General features: G+C 42.2%; 1 protein-coding gene across 7 annotated transcripts in view; it reads right to left on the bottom strand.

Moving 5' to 3' along the window:
• MYO9A (myosin IXA) overlaps nt 1-26,836 on the bottom strand; it is a 392,893-nt gene that overhangs the window by 26,745 nt on the left and 339,312 nt on the right. For 5 of the 7 annotated variants that reach the window (XM_019499347.2, XM_059714931.1, XM_059714930.1 and 2 more), the window contains 12 exons: nt 24,273-24,353; nt 22,939-23,049; nt 21,120-21,242; nt 20,450-20,599; nt 18,473-18,786; nt 15,384-17,084; nt 13,942-14,029; nt 13,228-13,443; nt 5,687-5,799; nt 4,353-4,510; nt 2,810-3,033; nt 2,090-2,206 (listed from right to left, as the gene is read on the bottom strand). In XM_019499347.2, coding sequence (XP_019354892.1) covers nt 2,090-2,206; nt 2,810-3,033; nt 4,353-4,510; nt 5,687-5,799; nt 13,228-13,443; nt 13,942-14,029; nt 15,384-17,084; nt 18,473-18,786; nt 20,450-20,599; nt 21,120-21,242; nt 22,939-23,049; nt 24,273-24,353 — 3,396 coding nt within the window. The remainder of the gene's footprint in view (nt 1-2,089; nt 2,207-2,809; nt 3,034-4,352; nt 4,511-5,686; nt 5,800-13,227; nt 13,444-13,941; nt 14,030-15,383; nt 17,085-18,472; nt 18,787-20,449; nt 20,600-21,119; nt 21,243-22,938; nt 23,050-24,272; nt 24,354-26,836) is intronic. The other 2 variants (XM_059714929.1, XM_059714932.1) reach the window with 2 other exon arrangements.

Raw genomic sequence — 26,836 nt, 5'->3', positions numbered from 1 at the left:
ATTTTTTTGTGCAGGGACCGGGACTCCCCCACCAAGATTCGGGACTGACTCAGGGGAGGTTCCGCCAGGCGTAGGGTCAGGGAGGGCCGAGTTCGGGAACTTCTGGAGGGGCTGGACATGTTCAAATCAGCAGGTCCAGATGCTCTCCACCCAAGGGTGCTGAGGGAATTGGCAGGGGTTATCACGGGGCCCCTAGCATAGTTTTAGGAGTACTCGTGGTGCTCTGGCCAGATGCCGGACAACTGGAAGAAGGCCAATGTGGTCTCCATCTTCAAAAAAGGGAGGAGGGAGGACCCAGGCAACTATAGGCCCATTAGTCTTTCATCAATCCTGGGGAAGCTCTTTGAGAAAATTATCAAGGAGCACATCTGGGAAGGGCCAGCAGGGGGGATGATGCTCAGGGGTAACCAGCATGGGTTCATTAGGGGCAGGTCCTGTCAGACCAACCTGATTGCCTTCTACAATCAGGTCACAAAATCAATAGATGCAGGTGTCGCGGTGGATGTAGTCTGTCTGAACTTCAGCAAGGCCTTTGACATTGTCTCCCACCCCATTCTCATTAAAAAGCTAGGCGATTGTGGCATTGATGCCTACACAGTCAGATGGATTGCAAATTGGCTGAGGAGCCGGAGTGGTGGCGGACAGGTCATATTCGACCTGGAGGGATGTGAGCAGTGGAGTCCCCCAGGGGTTGGTCCTTGGGCCTGCACTGTTCAATGTCTTTATTATCAATTTGGACGAGGGGGTAAAAAGCAGCCTGTTTAAATTCGCGGACGACACCAAGATTTGGGGTGAGGTGGGCACGCTAGAAGGGAGGGACAGGATACAGCTGGACCTGGACAGGTTACAGGGGTGGGCAAATGAGAATAGGATGGGATTCAATACTGACAAGTACAAGGTGCTGCACTTCGGCAGTAAGAACCAGCAGCCGACCTATAAGCCGGGGAACTCTCTTCTCGAAAGCACAGTGTCAGAAAGAGATCTTGGAGTCATTATCGATTCCAAGATGAACATGGGCTACCAATGCGAGGACAGTCAGGAAGGCTAACCACACCTTGTCATGCATCCACCGATGCATCACAAGCAGGGCCAAAGAGGTGATCCTCCCCTTCTATGCGACACTGGTCAGGCCGCAGTTGGAGTACTGTGTCTAGTTCTGGGCGCCACACTTCAGGAGGGATGTGGCCAGCATCGAGAGGATCCAAAGGAGGGCCACTCTCATGATCCGGGGACAGCAGGGCAGACCCTACGAGGAGAAGCTACGGGACCTGAACCTGTTCAGCCTTCACAAGAGAAGGCTGAGAGGGGCCCTGGTGGCCGTCTATAAACTTACCAGGGGGGACCAGCAGGGAATGGCAGAGACCTTGTTCCTCCGAGTGCCTCCCAGAGTAACAAGGAATAATGGCCCTAAGCTGTTAGAGTAGATTCAGGCTAGATATCAGGAGGTGCTACTTCATAGTCAGGGCGGCTAGGATCTGGAACTAACTTCTAAGGGAAGTGGTGCTGGCTCCTACCCTGGGGGTCTTTAAGAGAAGGCTTGACAATTACCTAGCTGGGGTCATTTGAGCCCAGTTTTCTCTCCTGCCCAGGGCAGGGGGTCGGACTAGAAGATCTGCAAGGTCCCTTCCGACCCTACATCTATGAATCATCACAATAGCACTGAGAGGAGACTAGAGGGAGCACCTCATAAAAACCTGATGTATGACGCTAAGAACCACTGCTCTGTGACAGTGTGGAGGAGGGTGTTCCTGCTGAGAAAGGTAAGATCAGGAAATCATCCTTGCAGATACATACCTTTACTGAAGCAAAAAGCATCTGGGTAGAAGGTAGGAGTGTGCTGCTTTATCCAGAAGCAGGAAGAGCACACACATTACACGGAATACACATTCTGAATCCAAGAGAACTGGTTTCCCTCCTTCCCCCATTTTTCAATGCCCTAAAATATTTTGCCAATTTTTCCAAGATGCATTTCAACCCCAAGTTGAGTGCCTTCATGAAAAATGAGGACTCTTTTTCTTCTTTTCTCCCCATAGAAAGGATTTACAAGGTCCAAATTTAACCATTTCCTGCCACATGAAAGCTTACTTACCGCCAAAGCCGATGAGTAAAAGCTGAAGATATTTTGCCTGAATTCTTTCAATGCTTTCTTAAACACAACATCTACAAGGGTGTCCTTTTTGCTGTCCTCATTATCCAAATCATTCATCTGGGAACCACAGAAAAAAAAATGACTGCATGAATTCTACGTGGCAATCTCACTTGTGCTTTAACAAAGCTTTGCTTAAAATAAAGTAATATTAAAGCAAAAGTGCCATTTATAAGCAAATTATTTGATAAGAATAGGTTATTAACAGCATATACTTTCTGATTTCTGTATACTTTAGTGCTTAGAAAATACTTCCACAGTCACTTTCTTGCTTAGCTAGCAAGCCAATTAGTTACAAAAGTATATAACAATCTTATTTTGTCCTAATGGCAGGGGACTTAAAACAGCCCATTGGCTGATCCATTGTTTTCCTTCCAACTGAACTAACAGGAATGTTTTTGTCCCAGTACTAAAATGCCTTGATTAATTAACACTGTCTGCTAGGTTAACAATGGCTAGAATTTAATATAGCAGTAGTCAAGCTTACAAGTTTTTGACCTACAATTGCAGTCTCAAATATGGTATTAACATTTCCACAGCTGGACTCAATACAACAATCCTATCATAAGATGTGACCCTGACTCTAAGCAAGAGAGGACAGTAACATTTTGTCTGCCACCTGTTCTCTACTGTGTTTTTGCTGACCTTGACAAAGGCCCGTACCTTTTTCAGGAGAAACTCATCCATGCTTTTCAAGTCACTGGCACTGGTTATGATCTGAAGAGAATCATTCTGCCACTGCACTGGCTCCAGGGCCACGTTGCTGATCTTCACACTGCGCTTGCGCTTCACTTTGGGAGATGGTTCTTTGTTCTCCTTGAATTCCCTTCTGTAGATGCCTGACAGCTCTGGGCTCCGTGGGGGTGTCAGATGATGTGGGCCCAGGTCTACAATCAACATAAGGTGGGAGTGGGGGTGCGGTAAGAATAATGAAGTAGACTAAGGACAGTTCTTCTGGAGTGAGTGCCTTTCAGAAAAGCTATAGTGATGTTCATTTATAATCAATTTTAGTTCTGCACCTTAGGGTGCTGCAACACACGCTACTTTTCAGCAGCTTCGGCATCAAGTGTAGCGCGTCTCCAAGCAATAGAAATGGCCTTCCCCAATGCTAGTACTGCATGCTCCACCTGGCACCTTAAAGTCAAGCTGGTTTGTCTGCTTCACTAACAATAAATGCAATGCGATTGGAAACTGGGTAACTGTTCTGCTGAGAAAGCTGGAGCCAGGAAAGAATTTAACTACTTCTCCCCGAGTGTCTTTCCAGTTGCACAACACAGCAACTGTATATAAGAAATCATTTTGTAATCTGATATACCTCCAAGTGCTCTCACGAAGAAAATTTATAGGGGAGGGAACTGCCATATCATTGTGTACATATCACTTATCAGAGGCAAGTTTCGCTTCTCTGTTACCACCCTCCCACCCCCAGGTCAAATTGGTAAGACCCACCACCACCTCTAAGAGGTGCATTGAGGATTTATTATATGATGCTTGCACAGATCTGAAAATGGAGTCTTCCAAGCATGATAAAAAACAGGTGCACTTTCCAACTCAGAAGTGTGGACAAGCAGCTCTGTATAACAGAACACACACACCTTGCTCCACATCCCAGTTCTCCTGCATCCTGTGCAGTCTAGGAGTTGCTGGGAAATATGAGAAGGAAAGGAATTTTCTGCATAAATCCTCAAACATTATACAAAAAAAAAAAAGAGAATGAAGGTCCTTCAGCTGTTAGGATAAGTGATAACTAGATCAAATATGAGATGTGCAATCCTTCAAAAGACCCAAGACCAAAACCGTCAGATACTTGCAGCCATTTTGTAGCTGCCATACCCCATTTAGGGACTTCCTTCCTTTGAGTTATTGATGTATATATCTGTAATTTCAAATCCATCTTGAAAAAGGATGTGTGGTGGTGGGATTATGATATAGCCTGATTCTTTTAAACTACTAGTGTGTTTCCTGTCCTCAACTTGCTGCCTATGTCATCACCTGTCTCATTTGGAGACATTCTGTTTCTGAGCTGGGAACCATTATCATTCTATCATCCTGACATACCATCTCATCTATTCACTATTACAAACTCAAGGATGCATTTTAAGTCTTTCTTGAAAAAGCAGAGTTTAGCCAGCTCTGGTACATAATGTCAAAACGAGGGATGTAAAATGGATGGGGGGATGGATGACCATTCCCCATTTACATTTACCTTCTCCAAGCTGTAGTCCAGGAATCATCTCTCTGCCTGATGCCTCCTGCTCTGCGTACAGCTCAAGCAGCTCGGACTGGGTAGCCAGCTTCTCTCTGGGAGTTTTTTTCTCTCCCTGTTTTCCTTTTGTCCAGAATTTCATCTTGGCTCGTTGAGGCCTGGAAATAAGCAGTATTTTATCCAAAACTAGCTCATTTCTGTTTCTAAACAACAAAATCTATACGCACTTTCTGGAAAGTTCATACAGTGACATAAATTCGTAGGTACTCCTGTTCATCTTATTGTGTGCCTGGTCTTTTGAGATCAACAGGTCTGTCATCAGCAGGTCCCAGAGACTGAGAAGGCCCTGCCAATTAAGTCTGCAGATACCTTTCAGGACTAGAAGTTTGTACAACTAGTGTGGACTTATCTTCAGCATCCAGTTTTGAGCTCTTGGTCTCTGGCAGGCATGATGGTGAACAGCGGGTGACTTGAGCAATTACTGGAAAACTTTTGGCTTGGGAGCTCATCAGCAGACCCACATGACAGCCATGATCAATCTCATTTCCCTTGGGGCATGCCACTGATGCAGTAGATAAGCCCATGATGGTCAAAATGACTTGCCTAGTAGCCAGCTTAGCTGTAACTGATGGGAATTCTGTGTCCTGGATCCCAACAATACGATTAGGAACAACACATTCTTTGGAAGCGCCAGCTACTGTTTTTTCTCAATGACGGGTATGGATTACTTAATTCAGAAACATATACCAAATCATAATGGAAAATGTATTTGCATTCAATTTTAAAGGGAATTTGAAGAGATTTCCTTATAGAGAGATTAAAATCACACTCTTTACTGAGAAAGGGGCCTTACACTGGAACCTTTATTAAGTGGCCTTGTATGTTCTTCCTTGTTGTTTCCTTATAGGAAACCATAAAATGTTTCTCACAAAAACTTATTACTCTATGCACGACTGGGATTTGTTCTCCTCCTTGTAATTATAAATTAAAGGCTACATTTTCAAAAACATTTGCTTACAGGCACACACATTGGGATAATCTCACATGGGAAATTTGGTATTTATCTTTGACAATTTAGCCATGTAACTCATTACACAGGCTTGGTTGTACTGTTGAGTACAACATTTACCAACGGTCAATAAGGCATTTTACTCAAGAAACACACCAGTGACTATTTCTTAAGTTTAGCCTTTGGAACACTTCTTGAAAAGACAGCAAATCCAGGGGCTGAACCTATCACACTAATGTGTGGCAGGAAACAAAGATGACGCAGGCTTGTATACATGCTGTCCCAGGGTTTCAGCACCCAACCCTCCACACTGGGCCTTTCATACCTGCCATCTGGAGCTAGATTCTTCTGAACAGTGGCCAGCTTCCCAATCTCTCCCTGAGACATTGTTTTATGAAGTCTGGTTTGGCCTTCGCCCGATGCAAATCGCTGTGATATCTGTAATAATTACAAGAAAAAAAAACACTTTACAAACAAGACTCCCTTGTGTTGCAGGTGACAGAAATCTAGACCTAATGAGAAATTCTTGCTGCACAAGAAGCACTTAAAATGCTATATGCTATTGCTCACAGCAACTTGATTCCTGTGTGGTTGTCTAAGAATTGACTAAGAGGTAAACAATGAAATGCAGAAGCATAGTTCAACTATCTCCAAGTCCACTTACAGGAAACGAACTGCCTAATGCCTCCTAAAAGACCACGTTTCACGTACCATACAACTTGCTGCTTCAGCACCCTATTTACATACTTAACTTATTTTCACACAGGTGTAATAAATGTTCCTTTCTCAAGAGGAAACCCTTAAACTGGGAGTAGCAATAGATACTTTCAACTTCTACGCATTACACCACATTTTCACCAGTGCAGAGCACCCAAGAATGTGCAGTCAACTGGATCACATGAGGGAGGGAAAGGACTACCTTTTCCTTTTGGAAGAGGGAAGTTTGCAATAAAATTTCCAGCATACGCTCCCAGCAAAAAAATAAAATAAAAAATGATGAAGCCAACACTCTACACCATACTCTTCATCATATTAACATATTGTCCTGATAAATCTCACTGTCAGTATTCAAAGCTTGCTCTGGGCTCACTTGGAAGGCAAAAGGAAAAAAAAGATATACCCAGCCTGCTAATGCTCCGAGAGACTAAAATGGACACACCCTTCTGGAAAAAGAAATTTAAAATGTTTATTTTCAATCTTTAAAAGCATACGGGATTTTGTAGTTCCTGCCACAGTTTAAAACAGCATGGGTAAATTCTGGAAGTGTGAACTGAACTGATTATTAATGATGGAGCTCATTAAGGTCAATAAAAGTTCCCTGAAATATAACGCATGCCATATCTTTTAAGGGTTTATGTAAGCCTCTTTGAATTTAAATTTGGCATTATTTTTATTGCTTCTGATTCAGTGGGAAGCAATATTGCAGAGACCGTGTTTTTCTAATCTCCCTTGAGCGTAGGAATAGATAGGCTGCTATCACTTTTATGTCTCCTTTGGTTTGAAAAAGACAATCAGTCACAGTTCCAAAAAATGTTGTCCAAAATCATGCCTGAGGCAGTCAGTTGGAGATGTTATCTTAATCCTAATCTCTTTGTGTATTTATGCAGCACCCAGCAATTGTGGCATCTGGGCGTAAAAATCTGTAATTGGAAATACTAAATATAATCAATTCTCTTTTTTCTTCCCCAGATGTAGGAGAAAACAGTTCAATTCATATGCTGGTTTCTTCTGTTCTAAAAAAATAAAACAAAAAACAGTGACATTTCATCTGGAGCGAGAAGCTCTATAGATATTACAAACAGTGATATATATTTATATAATAGACATTACTGAAAAGGATATTTGGGCATATTAAAGAGGAGGATTAGCAAAAAATGGTCTTTTAATCATCCAGCTTCTGAAAACAGTACTGGATTCAGCAACTCTACCAACGTGACTGCTGAAAGGGGCAGCAGCTATTCCTTTCAGGTTTCCCATGTAAAATGCATAGATTATTACTGAAACTATTTTCAACTACAGTGGTAATTTCTGAGTTTGACTCCTGGTTGTGACCATCTTCCTGACAATGTCATTTTTGGCAAAGACTCTGGGAGCTGAAAGCTGTACTTTATAAAACCAGACAGAGCGATATAATCAAAAAGACAACAGCAATTTTTCATGCTTACAAAACCCTTATCCTAATATCTCCTTTTCCAGCAAAATGAATGTTAAGAGGCACAGTAATATATTTCAGAGAAGGAGAAGGAGAGAGAGATGGCTGTTTGGACTATACGCTACATTTGGTTTTTGTTTGTTTGGTTGGTTGGTTTTTTTGGGGGGGGGGGGCGTTACTGAAAAAACTTACCAATCAAATATACAGATTTGTTTAATGCATTTTTTTCTTTCAATACACACTATGCTCTGTAGTGTCTATGAATATAATAAAAATGTTTTAAACAGTTATGCAAAATCTTGATTCAAAGGCAGTAACGGTTGCCACATTTTTTTTTTAAAAGGTACAAGCCTTTATTTTATTTCCTTCATGTATGTGACTTTCTGAACATTTAAAATGTTTTATCCCTTATTAGCCACGAGATGGCATTACATGAAGCATGCTGCCAATCTTGAAACAAGGAACTGCAGCAGCACAAATAAAAGTTCCCCTTTTCAAGCTTGTGAATTTTCTCTGACAAAGGTCAACTGTGCAACGCAGAGGTTAATTACAAAAATCTCAATCTCCTTGCATTATATTTGACTAGTCTATTTACTGTTACATTGAAATAAAATTTTAAAGGCTCTTTTTACTGAAGAGAAATAAAGCAAAATATCCGGTTCTTCCTTGTAAGCGACAGCAGCTCTTATCAAAAATACATGGACACAGTGAAACATCTATTCCATTAGCTGGTGACTCAAATGCTCATGAAAGTAGCTACAGCTTATACATATTTTTTTGTACAAATTAACCTATTAAAAATATCTGTTTTAGGATTGGGCAAGCCAGTCAAATATTCAAACGACTGGTCAACTGACTACATATTTTTTGACTGGTCAAAATTATGGCAATTTTACACAAAAAAAACCCTACATTTGTTTTTTAGTTTTCTTGACAGATATCTGATTTATTATTTTGTGACACATTTTTAATGGAAAATGTATGCTTTTTCTGTGTATTATTTGGCCCTACAGGCAATTTTTCACTATTTTTGATTGATATTTGACCGGTCAATTAACCAAACTTTATTGACTGGTCAAATACCAAACTCTAATTTGTCTCAACTGCAGCTGCACTCCAAAGTAGCTTCCATCCTATTTCTTGATCACATATTAGAAACATCTTTGTCCTTCCTGACCTATGTAATAAGAGACTTTACAGGGGCAATATAGCTCCTGAAGTGCATGGATGCATTTTGGGATCTTCTATCAGCTAAGGGAATGAGAAATATGTACACGTTTGCTGCCCTGGCCTCCACTTCCTGTGCTTCAGTTTAAAAAAGAGTGGTGTGTTGGTTCTGGCAGCACTGCTTTGGGTATTTCCAAGAGCAATGTGGAAGATTTGTTGTGTTGGTCTCAGGGCCAATACCAGAATGTCCTTCCAGCTCACAGCTACTCCATACGAGTCCTGCTATCTAATCTTTGTCCACAGCAAAGACAACAAGATCTCATGTACACACTGAGGATGTACCTACAATGGTGGCAGTCACGCACTTCGCGGGCAAAACGCGGAACATCTTCATGTTTTTTAAAATCAAAGACAAGCCACCAAATCAGATGATACACAACAACGTGTGTGTGATATGATGACCAAAGATGATGCAAGTTTCTTAGTAATAAATATTTTGAATATGTAGTGATAAAGTGCTTAAAATAACGGATGCCACAATTTCCTACCACAATATACGATACCTTATAAAGCAGTGGTAGACGGCTTGCTTGCAAACATTTTCCTAGTTGTGCCCTTGTCTTGTGGATGTTACAAGGACACATATTATGGCAGTTTGAGATATGATCAGTTCTACTGAAGGGGGCTTTTTATCGAAACAAAATGCAGTGGAGAGATAGCTGGCATTCTGATGGTTGGAAGTTGGCAACACTGACTGTGAAACATACAACGCAGAAAACATTGGCCCTATTGCATGATGAAGCAGATAAGGGGCATATGGGATTATCCTTAAACAATGGCAAAGCCAATAGTTTATCCTTAAACTATTATACAATTTAAGTGATATTTCTAAATACCATCAAGATTGCACACTGATCTCCTTTACTTTGGCTCCTCCATATCTTTTGAGCTATTTTTCTTTAAAAATTAAAGAACTACTTTAGCAACTCACTATATTCTTGAATTTAAAAGGTACTGAATTCAACTTATAAAGCCCTACAAAGGTTTGGGCTTTTTTCTAATATAGAGACTGTCTCTCTGTTCCTGTTGCAAGTGTGAGTGACATATGCCCCCGGGATGGATGTTTTCAAGTCAGTTCTCAGCTCTGAGACAAATTTTTGTCCTGAATTTTAAAAGCTCTGCTTTCTTGAGCTTCAGGGCAGATTGCAAGGTGTATATTCTTTACATAGGCTAATGAAGGGTATAGGCTTTATAGAGCTAAATCTTATATGGGGGAGGGAAGATTATTTTCTCTGGAATAAGGTGACCTATGCTCAGATTTGCTGTCTTCATGCTGCACAGATACAACTGCAACAGACGAAGAAAACACTTTGCTGGATGGAGGGATTTTCATAGGATTCATTTCCCAATTGCAAGTAACAGTTATGACAAAGGCTATTATTTCCTGCATCTCACCTGAATTCATCATCTTAATTCTGCAGACTGCTTACAGTTAGCTAGTGGGTAACAATACAGATATTTTGGTTTGTGAAGTCAAAACTCATGCCAATGTTTTAAATTTAAAAAATGGGGTGAAATCATCATAATGATCATCTTATCATCCGTATCATACCAAACTCCTTATGGCAAAAGGGTTTTGCTTCCATATGCAGCATGGAAAGGATTTCACTCTCTCCCCTAACATATAATCTATAACTATAATTGCAAAATGATAACTAACTGCTTAACAGAATACTAAGATGAATTTAAGTAACCAAGCTCTCATGTAGATGATACAACAGATAACAAACTCTTTAGATCTAAAACTAGAGCAGAACCATCTGAGCTACAGGCTCCTAGGAATATACCTGACTTTTAAATGTGTGCTTATCACACTCTCTTTGCTAATTATCCCAGTGAGTTAGAACTCCCCAAATCCAGGCTGCCATTGAAGAGACAGCTTCATTTTAAATCTCCTTCTCGTTAGTTATATTTCTTTTATAATTGGTTGTCTTAAACGATTACCCCCAATGTTTACACTTTTGATTTCACCTCTGGTTGAAATTGTCAACCAGGTCATACATTAGTATACAGAGAGGAGGCAACACGTTCTAATGTTCCTCTAAGTACCACTGGGCTATATAAATTAAATGATTTTTGCCTACAAAAAATTTAGTGTCTTACCATACTAGGTCTCCACATGGACAGACTAGTAATTTAACGGGTGCCACTGGATCATAATACGCTTTATTTATCAGCGTCGCACTGCATTACTTTCATGTATTTTACAGCCACTGGATAACAGCCAGCATACCAAAACCATTTGGTGTAAGAGATGTTTTTCAGTAATTAATGGCTGAGGTACACCTGCAATAAACTCATTTGTTTTGCTTTGTAAAAGAATCACTATGATACAAAAGAAGATTGGTTGGCTCTTCTTCCTCTGGCACTGAGGTCACACGACATGACAAATTTACACGCACATTGACATACTCTCCGCTGTGTACTGAAACCAGCCAACATCGGTATTGCTGTTTTGTAGCTTGCTTCATCATTTCTAACAGTCTGTTAGGCCTTGTGTGGGCAAAGCTATTAAAACCTAAATGCTAATGAGCTGCTGGAAAATTTATCACTTCAACAGTCTATAAACTGTGCAGGTCTAAATAACACAAGCCCAAAAGCTAGGCCATTTTGAAACAAAGAAGCTAAACGCTGTCACTTCCAAGAGTTGGTCTCAAACCTAGTCAGGAAATACAGATGGAAACACTGCATATATTTACAAGACAGAGACATACAGTACTTATATACACACACATGTATCTATTTCAGCATATACTCAAAAGCAGATTCCTGCTTGTCCTGGGTCATACTGCGAGGCAAGCCCAACCACCAGGTAGAGCTAGTGATGGAGTGCACAGGGTAAGAGTGATACAGGTGAGATGATACACAGTGAGTGCCAATGAGAAAGGCCTACAACTACTTGCATGCAATGGCTGCTGTTAAACCAGGTGAGCAGAATCATAGGAGCAGTTTCAAGAAGTGGTGTGGACGAGAACCCTTCCAAGGATGGGATCCTCTAAGCAAAGTGAGCCCAGCACCCTTTTGCATCTCAGCAGAGGTTTCCAGTGTGAAAGACTTCTACTGTTAACAAACTAATGCTTTGTAAAAAGGGTAAACATTCAGGTACACAGCATGGCACGTAGCTTATGGCACTGCTCACACTCAGAGTGCAAATGAAGCCTTTTTCATGGTTTAGCTAAAATAAATTTGAAAGAAAAGCCTTTTTTCCCCAGATGTTTGATCTATATACAACCTAAAGCAGCCTAAGAGCCAAACAGGACTGCAGCAGCATGAACAGAATATATTTGGAGTCTCCTGTACTTATTCTTTTTTAAAGATACTATGTAGCACAGGGGCGGGCAATTATTTTGGAAGGAGGGCCACTTACTGAGTTTTGACAAGCCACTGAGGGCCACACGACAGGCAGCCGGGGCAGATAAATATTAATTTTCTACATTTTTTAGGGGCCATGCAGGCCAGATAGAATGGCCTAGCGGGTTGCATCCAGCCACGGGCCGCATTTTGCCCACCCCGATGTAGCATCAGTTATTTTATTCACCACACCCAACCCTCCACTCTGCCCAGTTTTGCCTTCGCAATCTATGCTGGTGTGTGAAAGCACATTACTTATCTTCACTCAAAGAGGCTCAATGAGTGCATCTTCTCTATATGGAACTTTCTTCCAAATACTGACAGATGTTTTAAAATCTACGTAAGCAAATGTTGCTTCTCTTTCCCTGCACACTACCCTGTTAACCATAGTGGAGACAGAATTCTGACTATTGCAGTGTTGTCAATGCAAACCGTCTCCAGACGCTCAAACTCAAGGGAGAAAAAAATCCATGCCAAAAACAAGTTTCTTTGAAGTTGTTTTCCTCAAAGAACAAACAAAGCACCCCTTTTCAAATGTGGAACAGGCAGCTGGAAAGTACAATTGAAGATGAGCAATCAAAGCCAACAGGAAAAATGCAAATGGGGAAGTTTTTTGGGGTGTTTAATCAAAGATTTGGTGGGGGTATAGGATGACAAATTTTTTGCTCACATTTTTTCCAATCAACTGTACAATGAAATGTGTCAAGAGAGAGAGCGATTAGCAAGGATGTTGTAAACAAGGCAAAAAAGGAGAACTGTGCAATGTGATAAACAGTTTCAACTCTACAGGGGATCTCCAGTCCTGAAAGCTTTCCTTCAAGCTCTTTCATGATTCTGGCAGAGTGGTCACCAGGCAGGTACTGGAGCTATCTAGCTTGCGGGAACACTAGAAGTAATACTTTCATCAAATGCCTTGGTTGTCAGATCCGTTCTGAAGGAATTCCATGGTTTAACATATACTTTTTTGTACTTTTTTTTTTTTTTGCCTCTGCTGTGTTCTGAGTTTACCCATCTACAGCATCATTGCAAGTGGTGGAAGCAGCAGCATAGGGAGTCAGTGCAACTAAGGGTTAGCAAAGAAAGGTTCCCGCACATTTGCTCACTCCCTTTTGTTTCCCCAATGTTGTAAAAATTACCATTTCGGAGTCACTGTGACAGGCCTGCCCAAGTCTGGCTGTAGGCCCTGGCTCAGGGTGAGTAGGTTGGTCAGAGGAGAGAAGGAACTCAAAATTGTCATCGTAATCATCTTCCTCCGTATCCCCCTCCCCATCTGCAAAAGTACCTCTAGTCAAGAAATCGGAGCGCGTCCGCGCCATGCGGGCTTTCTTTTTATGGGCCGGTCGGGCAACCTGCTTGACCAAATGATAAAACAGATAACGTAAAAATGTTTTAAATGAAAAGGCGATTCTGTTGGTGTTTGGCATCATAGCGTGGGTCAAACATGGCCTTGGGAAATTCATGAGCAACATTCTACTGCACACACAACACACAAATATCTCAGGTAGTGCAGGGGATCAGGAAAAAACAAAAAAAAGGACAGAACAGGGAAAACGGACAGGGATGGATGTTACTACAATGTATGCAACAAGACAGGACGGCATTCTACAGTGTTTGCCATCAGACGCCCACGGGTCAAAAATGTCTTGCAATTTTGCCCTGTTGGGGGGGTCCTCATGTTAGCTAGGGCTTCCCCATGAAAAAGTGTGAATGCGAGTGCCTCCCTACCCCCAATGGGCTCATGATTTAGCAGCGCCTGCCTGTCAGTGTTCTTTTCTCTGCAAATACATGAGAGGATACTGACAGAATAAATGTTCGATTAAAAAGATAAAAATAAGAAATCTGCAGCTTACCTCCCCTCGGCCTGGCCCAGGAACATTTAGTGGCTTCCTAGGTAGTTCATCTTTTGAAAGGCATTGATTTGAAGACTCCTTGTTGAAACTCAACAAGAACAACAACAAAAAAAAGACATTTAGATCTCTGCACAGGTTCACCCATAGAATCAGCAACATTTCTATCTCAGCACATACGATCAAGGCCAAACAGGTATTTGATTTTATGAGTTTAAGAGATTATTTTACTTTTTTTCCACCTTAAACTTAATACCACTGGGAATTATGAACAGAACTCCTGCCTTTCATCCAACTATGAACCATACTGACTATGAGAAGGGACTGTTTTAAAATTACTCTGTGATTCCTTCTTCAGGGCCTCTCACCAGGTCTTATATTCCAAAGTGCAAGCTCTTTTGGTCTTCATTTTGTCTTGTATTCAGTGTCAGGTTCACAGTTGGCACTTAGGAGTGAAGTTAATATTACTGAGTAGGTGTTGCTACCCACACCCTGTTCGCCTCTCTCTCAGTCACCTCTATCTTCTGTACATGGGTCCAGGTCAGCTTCCCTGATGGCTACAAGAGTTCTACCCCTGCCCACTTTTAAAGTCTTCTTAGCAGCCTATTCATGCCACATTGTGTATACCAGAAGAGCTCAAACTCTTGTCTGCAGGTCAGGCTCCCAACAGGTCTGGAAATGTGGGGGCAGGGGAGAGATGGCAGCAGTTGCTGGGTCCCTGCTGCCAAATTTCCAAACATGCAGGGAGCCCTGCAGGCTGGATAACATAGCCCTATGCATTATGTCAGGTGTGCAGGGCCTAGCAGAAGCAATGCAGGACCCAATTCTGGTACGCTGGAATGGGTGAAGGTGCTATGGGACCGATTGGGGCACACAGGGCTAGGGAAGGCAGAGCGGGGCCTGAATGGCTCACTGATTAGCTCCTTGCCACTCATCCAGTCCACATTGCCAACAGATAGAGCACCACTTGTCTGTTATAAATCTTCTTCTTTTGGGTGTTCTATAAAATCACTTGATCCTCTTCAGAGGATGAGCTCCTCAGGGCAAGAAAGAAACTAAATAAAAGAAATTGATTTCATCCTCTTCCTTTCCCCATAGCATATAAAGTGACTAGTATGTAGCAAATGATACTGTAACCAAATTAAACAATAATTAGAGCAATGAATATATTTATGACCCTTGCTTCAGGGGTGGTGGTGATTGGAATTATAGTGTTAAATCACTACAGACTGCTCTCTGCATATAGTCATAGCGTAAAAGATCACACCAGTTTGAGCTACAGCCTGGAGTAGAAGGGAACATCAATGAAGAACCTTATACCAATATCATAACCCATCTTATCTAATATTTGAGTAAATATGGTAATACCCACTTCAGTAGAGGTCACACTATACTCCCAGCTCTGCAAGCATAAAGAAAAGCAATGAAAGAAACATTTTACTCACTGAAGACTAAAATGGCTGTCTTTCGGTGTGAAGAAAATAGCACTTGCCCTTGTCTCGCTAGAAGAGCCATCAACACTCTGATTTGGGATTCGGGGCTGCCTGAGGCGCTCTGTCCTTCCAAGTTGGCTGCTTGGGAGGTCCCTCGATTCCACAGCCAGTTTCGAATGCCATTTATCTGTTCCAGCCGATTCTTGGGTCGTTCCTGGTTGACCTTCTTTTCGCTCCATGAACATGCTGACAGGCCTGTCTTTTTGGGCACTATGGGCAGGGGAGCTCCCTTTCTTTGCAACAGTGAGCCCTTTAATGTCTACTGATGAAGTGGGTGTTGTGGTTGGGGCCAGGCAGTGTTCCACCTTGTTCTGGGGGTTCAGGATGAAGAGAGACTGAGGCCTGGTATCTGCTGTTTTTTTCAGTAGCCTGAGAGAGGACTCCTTGACCCTGTTTGGCTCAGTCCTTTGCAAGGTCTCCCCCTTCCCTTGTCGCTCAAGTTGCTGGAAAGCTTTGCGTTCTTTCTCCAGAATTTCCTTCTGCTGCCGGATCTGCTCCATCATCTCTTTCTCCCTCTGGAGCTGCAGCTGCTTTTGTCGCTCCTCCTTCTCCACGTTCAGCTTTTCCAGCCTTTTGATAACAGAGTCTGCCGAATGTGCCTCGGGTGCAAGTGAAGCTACGCTTTCCTCTGTTTTGACAGGAGGCTTCACTCCACTCTCTGAATTCAATGCCGTGCCCTTGTCTGGCTCAGTGTCCTTCCTGACCCCAGGAAATATGACCAATCTTTCTTCCTTCTCCATTAGTTTGTTCCTCAGATTATTCTCCATCAGTGACTGATTTATTTTCAGGTTGTCCTGTGGTGGCATGTAGAAGGTAGGCAGATTACTAGAAATAAAGGACTCTCTTGGATGCATCTTATAGAAAATGTTCTGGGGATCACAGACCACGCGCTCTGTAGAAACATGGCTCTCTGTTACTTCGGAGCTCGAAGGCGTCCTTTTTCTATTTGATAAATTGCTGTTTACATCTGCTGCATAGAAAGATTTGTCCTGCAAATCATGCTTAGGACTGCCAAGTAAAGAGTCCTGGGTCTCCGTGGAGACTGATTGCACATTTTGCTCACCTAAAACTAGGGAATCAAGTTTACTCTGAGTGTCCTCACAGCTTAACATCTCTAAGCTCCCCTGAGAGCTTTCACTCTCTGGGGTTCCTTGAGAAGAATGAGGGTGCTCAGATACAAGCTCCATGGACCACCGATGCTCCTCGGAGGGAGACATTCCTCCAATAGAACGAACTTTCAACAACTCCAAGCTAAATTTTGCCTGTTCCAGTTCACGCATTCTTCGGCTTTCTCTTTTTGCCCGGACCACTTTTTTTTGGTTGAGATCCTCCAGGGATTTGGGTCTCTCTCTTACAGCTATTTCCTCTTCAATGTCCACACCATCTTGGCTGCTAGCCCTCTCATGCCTTTTGTGCAATAAATTCTCAGGGCCATCCAATGGATCTGTATGATTCACCCGGTTATTTTCTATCAGCGATTTATGCTCCTCTATGGCTCTCACTCGCTCTTCAAATGAGCCATCCTCCCATTTAGATGGGTCTGAGCCCTTAATTTTCAAAGCACCGTCCACTTCCAGTCCATCCTCTTCTGTAACTGATAATCCATTCTCCAGCTGTGTCTCTTTTAATCTCTGCTCTTTTAAAGCTCTAAACCTGGAATAAAGCAAAAAAAAATGTCAGATGGTAGAGCAGTGTCCACCTCTGCTGCTTGGATGCACTGCGTTGATTCTGTATAGAAATCACAAAGGTCCTGTGTGTCTAACACCTTAGCTAAGCTAATATATGCAATTCAAAGCAAGAATGTGCATGCATCTGTGTGTGTAACACAGAACATGCATATTCCACTTCCCCCTACATCACTATTTCCCAAATTCTGAATGGCAACAGGTATCTTCAGGCTTATACACCCCCCTGCTCTTCTGTGCTGAGCCCAGGGATGCCAGAGAAGTGTACCTCACCCACTATCGTTTAAACACCCATACTACCTTGAATGAGTACTTTACACCCTCTTGTGACTTTTGTTCAAGAGATTCCCAGAGCCATCCAATCTGCACGATTCACTCATTCCTGTGTAAGGCCTGCTCCCAAAGTTTTTAAAAGTAGGTTAGGCAATTAGGTGTTTGCCTAACCTATTTTTTAAAACTTCGGGAGCAAGCCTTACACATGAATGGGTGAATCGTGCAGACTGGATGGCTCCAGAGATCCCTTCGAGACTTACTTTTCTACAATCCTTTAATTCACTCATTCCCACTCTGTAGGCACTGAATCCCAGAAACTAGCTGTAGCTGCCACAAAGCAACTTGAGTGCACACCAAAGAGCATGCCCAAGGCAAAGAGCTGAGAGGTGCACTGGGGACACGCTCAGGAGTGCTCTAAGGAGGTTCTATTGCCTCATTTCTGGGATTTTGCCTACGTAGAGTAGGAGCAAGTGAGTATGCTTCTCACCACTGCATCTAATTTCAACATAGAGTGGTATGTAGACAAGCCCATGGGGAGAGCTGAAGTTTTGGTGACTAGGACAGCTCTAAACTTCGTTCATGCTTTTGTTTTCTGAATTTACGTACCCAGAAAAAGCACAGTTCAGAGTTTGGTTTTCTGAGTCTGTTCTTTCCCAGTTCTCCTGGCTGAGGTACATCATTAGGTAAACTCTTTCAAGACTTTAAGGGTGTGCTCTGGCTCTCAAATCTTTTATTCTATGCTAGGAAGTCCCAAACCTTCTGGGAAGGGATAATACCTCTTCAGTGAGCCAAGGGGATGACTGTGGCAGCCAAAGGTCTCAGTCTGAAAGAGACTCTGATGATCCTGAGATTAGGCTTCTGAACAGACTAAGATCCACTGTAGGCTAGACAGCAGACTGAGTGGGACGCAGGCAGTGAGAATGCAAAGGCCCATACATACCAGGCAAAGGGGGGCTGACTGACTACTAACAAAAGTATGAGACACTGCTGGGAACTGTTGTTCCAAATTGCATTGGCTTCTTGCTAAACCATCAACTTAAGGCAGCATTTCCCCTTTTTGTCCACTGAGGTTAATCATGTTACCTTTGTCGTACTATGTATCCCCTACACGCAGCCTGCAGCAGGATGATTTGTTTTTTCTTGGCCTTGTAGAGTCTCTTTGCACAGTATCCTCGCCATCCGGCCTGAATGCACATGGCTGCAGCATGCTTGCGCCTACAGTGCTCCCGCCAGCAGTTCTGAATGATGAAAGCTGCAACCCGCATCTGCAAGAATTTTCGCCTCTCCAAATAAGCTCGCCAGTAGGACTGGAGAATGACTGCTGCATTGCTGAGAACAAGGGGGTCAACCAGGGAAGCTTTGGCTTGCTTTCTATTCTGATAGCTACGCCAACATCTCTGCAGAGAAAACAAACAGCATTCCTTCAGCACCAGATTTACAGTGCAAATAAACAGGCGCTCATTCCCTTAACAGGAAATGGCTGTGTCAGGAAGGAGCAGAACATCAAGTGCCTGGCTAGCACTTGAGATCTTTAGCACTGTTTTTGTTAATATTAGTGGATAAAACCTTAAAATGTACATTATTTTTAAGTGGCTGTTTCTTTACTTTCTTTGTTAGCCCAGAGCAGAAGTCATCTTTGATCTCTGGTTTGCGTTTTGTTCAAACACCTGGGCAAATGGAGTGTGTGAAGAAAGTCAAGATGTATAAGATGGTCACATTGAGAAACTATAATAATATTGCATTTCTTTAAGCACTTAATATTCAATAATCTCAAATACCTTAACAAGGTACATACTCACAGCACCACTGAGATGCATCCATCTACTGATTTTGAATGTGTCAAATTAAATGCAACTTGCTGCTCAGGAGCACGGTAATCTCTGGGACACAAAATTATTGGCAGGAAAAGTTCCAAGTCATTTTCAATATCCATGTGGGCAGCAAACAAGGTTTAGGGAAACCCAGAACACAAATCCAGAATAAAGTCTTTTCAGTATCTACATTAGAAGGATGCAGAACTGCACTGACTCTGTTGGAATTTGACCGTGTGTTTGTCTGCAAAACAGTATTTTCAAACCTCTTTCTTATGCCACTAAAGCCAACCCACCCAAACCTGTTCCTTGCTTGCTTGGGACTCAATAACTGAGTACTACAGTTCACAGCTCCCATCTTCATCTCACTTTATGAAACATCTTACGTCACTTAACTTTGGAAAAAGTAAAATTGTATCCAAAATTATAAATAAATCTACTTTAAATGTAAGTAGATTAGAAAAAAGAAATCTAATTTAAATTATTACTTGTACTGCAATTACACTCAATGGTAAGGACGCTACTGTGGTCAGCCCTACAGAAAAACAGAAGAGAGACACAACCAGCCCCAAAGGATTGACAATCTACGTTTAAGCTGAGACACAACATGTAGGTAAGACAAAAAGATGGGGGAAGCAGAAACTTACTGGGAGACTCTTATAAGTGGCTTGATTAACAGTGGTAACAGCATACCAGCTGCCTAACTATTACTAAGCGTTCGGTAGATATTAGAGCACAGGTGGGTATTTACAGGAAAACACTGTAGCCGCTTTGAGGATTTGTACAGGGACCTCTTCCCAGGCACAAGGGCCCATGTGGCAGAAAGCATGATGTATTCTGTTAGGGCAATCAGAGATGACATCACTGATGGAGCATGGACAATAATCTAGGTCTCCACAGCATTTAAGAAATGAATGATAGTGAGGAATGAATGGTCCTTAAAGGACTTAAAAACAAAGACAAGAAGATTGTGCTTGATGTAGTAGGATAAAGCGGGGAGGTCAGTCAAGGTAAGCAGACTGGGCAACATGGTCAATGTGATTAAACCAAGATGATGATTTTTACAACAGGATTTTTAATGGCTATAAGGATTTGAATGTCTCCAGCTTTCCTCTTCTCTCCACTCTGCTGGAGGTCTTCATTACAATGGGACCAATTTTGGTATAAACTAGAAGAGACCAGGCACACCAACTGTGCTATGTATAGTAACTAGCAATCCAGATGAAAACACACTGTCATCATCACCCACTTGTATGATCACTGCTGCTTGTCTCAGGTTCAAGAACTGCCTCCTGTACAGCATTGTGCGGAACCAGCGCTGAAGGAGAGTAATTCTCCGGAGCACCTCCTCATGCAGCAGGCCTTGTAAAACCTGTCGCTCCTGTTCCTTCATAAAAACCTAACAAACAAACAGGAAAGGTCAGAAAAATACCCTTTGTTCTTCCTCAACCACAAGAGAGAAATGGTTTAATGCAACAGGTTTAGATATCTTGAGCCGCCTAGAAGATGGCTTGAGTTTGGGATACCTAAAAAGGCATCTGAAATTTTATCTACAGCATATGGTTGTCACAGGTTGGATGTATAACATAAATCAGAATGGCCCATAATTCCCAATATAGAGAGAGAAGATGATGGTCAGAGCAGTAAGTCTGATGACAAGTGAAGCCTTTGGGAGGATGCCTTGTTTTAAAAGCACAATCAAATCATCCTGATTGAGCTGAATAGCAATAGACCTGCTAACAGTCTGCATTTGGTTTGACATTGTTCAAACCCTTCTCACTGAGTCGGTCTACTTTTTAGAGAACCATGGGACCACAAAATTGGGTTAATGAAAACATGTATAAAAAGAAGGTAAATTATATAGCTGTTGAAAAGGTACAAGGAAACTTTAGTTTTGTGGTTTGAGCCATGACATTTACCATTGTTCTCCCAACTTGGTAATTGTCTGAGTTGAGCTTTATTTTCCTGAAGAAGTCAAGGATGTTGCGCTTAGATGGGCTGACTCCTTGTGGTAGAAGAACATGAAAATGATCCACAAAGTCCTGTAAAATGAGAAGCCACGGTTAAATAAAGGCACACCTTTGTCCCTTTGCTATATGCTCTGCTAACTCTTGTGTTGGCTACTTCAGACATGCTTTAGTAAATGAGCAGAAACCTAATTGGCATTTTAAATACTTCCATATGCAAAGGTTCCTGCTTCATGAAATGATTAGTCACTCTCAACTTGCATGAAAAGCAAATGACAATGTAGGTTTGATGGGCGTTTAATGTGGGAAGAGAGATACTGCAATGTCTGTCAACAGAGAGAGTTGAGCGATTCTGCAAGAACATGCCATGAATTCTCAAACAGTCCTTACAGGAGGGATTTACCAAAACCTGAAAAGTATCTCAGAAAGCACAGACTTCCATCTGTAGCTCTCTCTGTGCAAAAATGAAGTTTATTTCCTACCTATAGGGACTTTTTACCATCTTGTACCATCTACACTTTTCCCAGAGCCTGACGAAAGGACTTTGATCCCGAAAGCTTGCAGCAAAGGACAATTTTCTTGCCATTTTCCAGTTGGTCTAATAAAAGGTATCATTTTGGAACCAAGAGTTCTAGTTTTTTGTATGTCAGAAAGCACAGAGCATTTCAGCAGTCACCACAGTGATGGTTCAAGGCACAGAAATACAAGGTTCTGGAGACAGATACTCCAAAATAAGAAATGATTTTGGTTTCCTGTAAAGCAACCGTGCAGTCCTTCTCTCCAACAGTTGCTGTACATGACATGATGTTTGGCCAAAACGACTGCAAAATCATTAAAAGGACAGTAAAAAGGAGCAGCTCCCTTGAACAAGTAAATCTGAAAGAACAAAACAAACCTTCCTATGGGGTCTGGGACAGCACAACAGCAAGATGCATCGTGCACTGGCACATAAAGGGAGGAAATGCCGTCTCCCAGAGTTAAAATGGACTGAACTAACAGATTCATCCTCACAGAAACAGAACAAAAACCACAAGCGAGCACTAGGACATCTGTCCTAATGAGATCATTAGTTAAACCAAAGAGACACTTTTCTGCCCCTTGTCTGGCTCACACCGATTACAAGAGAAAATCCTTTTTACAGCGCTTTCAACAACAATATAGTAAGAAAACATGAATGAGAAAAATGAGTGCTTGGAATCATTATTGTTTCACTAGGCTGATTTGGCCCAACTATTGCTTGGGCAGGACTCTTCCATTAGGAACAGGCTCTGCTCTACGGCATGACAACATTAGATACACACACTTTATTCCAGAAGTTTAAGACGATCCAGTGCACAATGAATTTCACTTTTGGAAAGGTGGGTTCAACTCCTCTGTAGGTCAGAAGAGCCTGCATGTATTTATTTCAGCCTCCAACAGACGTTACAGTCTTCATTTTAAGAACTTGCATGTAACTGCACATGTGCTTTATGAAGAATAAGGCTCATGGGCAGATCACAAAATCATTGTGTTGTCCAGCACCCTGCAATGGGGCTAGCAGTTCTGGTTCAGGATTAGAGTAGCACAGCTGAGGTCCATTGGCACAGCATAAGACTATTCTATGCCTCAATGCCAACAGCCACAAAATTCATTTACCTGTATTAGTTTTGAATTCACACACACAATCAAGAGCATAAAAACAAGGGTGCCTATAAGCACTAGCAGCACACGAATGAATGCGACAGTGATGATATAAGACAGGTGAACAGAGATTAAATGTGCTGCGTCTAACCTGGAAGGAATATTTGCAGCTGTAGCCTGACTGCCGAATACGAACTGTTTCCAGCATTCCTGTGTATCTCAGCTGCCTAAGCACCAGGTTGTCATTGAATCTCAGAGGCAGCTAAAAGAAAAAAAAGTGCCAAACAATTAGCAGGTACATCCCTCAGCCACAAATACTTCAAGAGACTTGAGAATACCTGGACAGGAAAACTGATTAAAAAACTTAGGCAAGGAATATGTATGACTCCTACATGCTGGCAATTATGCCAGCTGTAGTATGGGACATGAACCACCAGGAAATAGACCCAGTCTAACTTGTTCTTTACTGGTTTTTGAAAGCTATGACAGGGAAATGGCTTTCAAACACAACTTACCTAGACAAATTTAAAATGGGAATCTAGAGAAAAAAACTCTGTTAACCTATAAACCAGCCAGCCTCATTCCAGCTTTGTTGTTCAATAGTAAGCCACTAGTCCAAGCCAAATAATCTTTAAAAACCATAAAGGAAAACTATTATGCACAAACATTAATCTGACAACAGTGTTTATTCTGCAAGTTTCTCTCAAATTAAAATTTCATATGGATTTTCTAATTTAAGCAAGACAGTGTTCAGTCATGGCACACCCAAATCCTTCACATGTGGAAAGAGCTGCAAATAATTCAATTCAGCTTATGTAATAGCTCTCAAATATGTATAACCAGAAGAACCACTATAACTTAGCAACTAAGAATATTATGCACTATTTACACATTTTAATAACGGTCTCCAATTCACACTCACAAGATCCTTTTTCTTTTTGTGAATGAAAAATAACAGACTTTACATATACTCAAAGTAGTCTAAGCTATCTTGGGTTGTAAACAGACCCATAAGAACTAAGGTGATAGATGTACCACTTCTCTTGGTACATCGCTCTACTGCTCAAACTCCAGGCCAGCAGCGGTGCTTTGGGGCAACGTGAACCTTCTCATTAAGGTCTTGAATTCCACTGAAATCAAAATAGTGCATCATGGCACAGCTCCAGATCAGACAACCCTGAAGACAGCCACGTGTTCAGTGTTCCTGAAAACTGAAGCAGTAGTGCTGTGGTCAGCTATTAATACTTGGACCCTGCCAGCTGCAGTGGCTATGTTCATGACCCCTCAAAACACTGGCTTACACTGTTCTATAAGACTGTAATATCTAGAACCATGGCATATGGCAAGAGCCAGACAGAGGTATTTGATCTCTACCTCCAGTTTACCTTTCTTCTTTGTGCAGGGCATTAACATGAATATAGAGATTCATGGGGTTTTGTTACAAATGGGTGCCGAGCAAAGATAATTAAGGTAGTAGGTCTTTACCTTTTCAGCATTAGATCGAATGCACTTGACAAAATAAGGCTCTGCTTGACCAAGTGTCTCCATCAACTTGTTAAGTGATGCCTACAATAGAAAACAAACCATAAACAGGTAGCAAAGATCCAGACGTGATGCATGCCAAGACCTCAAATACCTCAGCCCCAAGGTGGAACTTTTAGCAGATTAGCAATGTGAGAATTGCTCTTGTTAAAGAAAAAATCTAATAAAATACCAAGAGGAGGAATACTTTGTTCAAGGAGTATGTTGTTCATCTCATCACGTGCTCTACATCACCAGAGATTGTAATCAATGCTAAACATAAGTGTTAATGCCTTCTTATTTAATAAATTAGTCTTACTTAAATGGTAGGAAAGCAGACAGATTTCTTTTTACATGAACAGTCCATTTTAGGCAGCATAGTGAGGCAGCTCCACACCCAGGGCAGCTGCTGACTTCAGAGGCAGCATGGGGTGTCACCATGCTGATCACGGTGGTGGGTGATTCTCCCCTCCTCCCCTGGCCCCCCTCCCAAAAAGTAATTGTCCCAGTCACCCCTCCCCCCACAGTTACACTACTGCTTTCAGGTCATTTGTTATTTCTCATTTTCAGGAATCCATTTTTTGTAGAATGTTCCAATAAATATATAAAAAACCCCATATCTTCCCCAACCCAAAGTTGTTTCCCCACAGAGTTCTGATAATGCCCCCAGTTTTTGCTTCACCTGTTAGCAAAATGTTATAAATGGGCTGCAGAGTCTAAAAAAAGATTGTTGTGGTGGTAGAAGTGCAAATGGGTGATTTGGATGCTTTTTCCTAAATTAGTTCTGCAAATTTTACACACTATAAGCACCCAACAGCTCAGCAGATGTTTCTGGATCGGAAACTTCTTAAAGCTGGGATATTTTAGACCATTTTTTCCCTCTGCTGAGATAGAAAGCTGTGAATGCAAGGATGCTAGAATTCTCTAGCTTCCTGTTTCCTCTAGTGCTCAAAACCGTGCTGTTCTACACGGCTATCCTAGGAACCACCAATGTTATCCTGTGATTCAGAGGTGGATATATTTCCTCTGGGTTTGGGTTGAAGAGGACTTCAATTTTATCTAGATCAGGAGTGGTTAACATACAGTCCATGGACCCATTCCACCCAGTTGGTCAGGCTACCACAGTGGTCACCAACCAGTGGATTGCGTTCCACCGGTAGATCTTGGAGCCTCTTGGAGTCGATCTGAGGCTGGGGTGGGGGGCTAAGTGCCTGCGTGTATGAACATGCATGCCCCAGCCCAGCAGGTCAGTCCATGGGGGAGGGAAGAAGCAGGTGCTAGATGGAAGCCCTTGCAGTGAGGGACAGTGCCGCAGAGGCAGGAGCAGTGGTAAGTTGAGCGAGGCCCTCCCACCCAGCCGGGGCCCCACTCAACTTACCATTGCTCCTGCCCCTGCCTCTACCTGCCCCCCACTTCCCTCCCCACAGACTTACCTGCTGGGCAGGGGATGGGAGGGGGAGTTACAGCAGTGCATGGTAGATCTTGGGTTGCTTTTAAATGCCAAAGGTGATCTCCTACTTAAAAAGACTGGAGACCACTGGGCTACCAGAAGTTGGGGGGCAGGGTTAGGGACACAGCCTGTTGCAGAATTCAGGGCTCTTGGTCCCCAATGGACATGGCCACTAGTGGCAGGGGGATGAGTAAGGACTGTGCAGGTACAGCCCACCAGACCCCTGCCACTGTAACCACTACAGCTGATGCTGGCCCCACAGATTCAGCCTGGGAGAAGATCCTGTGGTCAGGATGCAGCCCAGAACCTAGGAGTTTGACACCACTGATCAAGATGATCCTAGACTCATTCTTTTGGAGGCACAGCTTCCTGGCACTCATGTTCTGGCAGGAGTCCGACGAGACTCCATCTCAGTATTGCTGCCACTGACGGAACCAGCATTTTCTGTGTAAAATTTATAACCCCTTTGTGCCAGGTGGAAAGAACTGGCTGTTCATGTGAAAATTCAATGTCCACAAGGCTCTGCTTGCATTGTTTCTATAGTGTTTCATGCTTGTTGCAAATTGCAACAATTATATTAAAATGCTCTCATTTTTTAATTTTGAATTTCCTTAAGTTCATGAATGAGTGAATGAATTCATAGTGGCATTATTTATAGTTACCCCCAACACTCAATAAGCATTTTGCTTTCTGTTAAATTCCTTCTCCACATCTTTCATCTGCCCTTTGTCTATTTGGACTGCAATGCTCACTGAAATAATGGACACATCTTTACAAGATGCAATACAAAGCAATACACTTCAAAGTAAGTTAATTATGAAGATAGCCTTATTCTAATAATTCTGATTTTTCAGATGCTCTAAAAAAGATAGTCTTCTGTATATTTATGTTATGATTATTATTATAGGAATAATATGGATTAAACGGTTGGGGGGAGAGGGGGGAGAGGAGGTCTGCAATGAAAAGGACATAACTTGTGGAATTCCTTCAAAGACCAAGACTTCTGCAATGCACCAAAGGTCATCCTGCATCTTGGGAGCTATATGCAACTATGTGGCTCTGTCTTTTAAAATAATTC

The sequence above is a fragment of the Alligator mississippiensis genome, chromosome 11 (assembly GCF_030867095.1).
Source record: "Alligator mississippiensis isolate rAllMis1 chromosome 11, rAllMis1, whole genome shotgun sequence".
In the NCBI taxonomy this organism is placed as follows: domain Eukaryota; kingdom Metazoa; phylum Chordata; order Crocodylia; family Alligatoridae; genus Alligator; species Alligator mississippiensis.
Note: the sequence above shows the minus strand (reverse complement) of the source record. Positions and strands in the feature narration are given on the sequence as shown.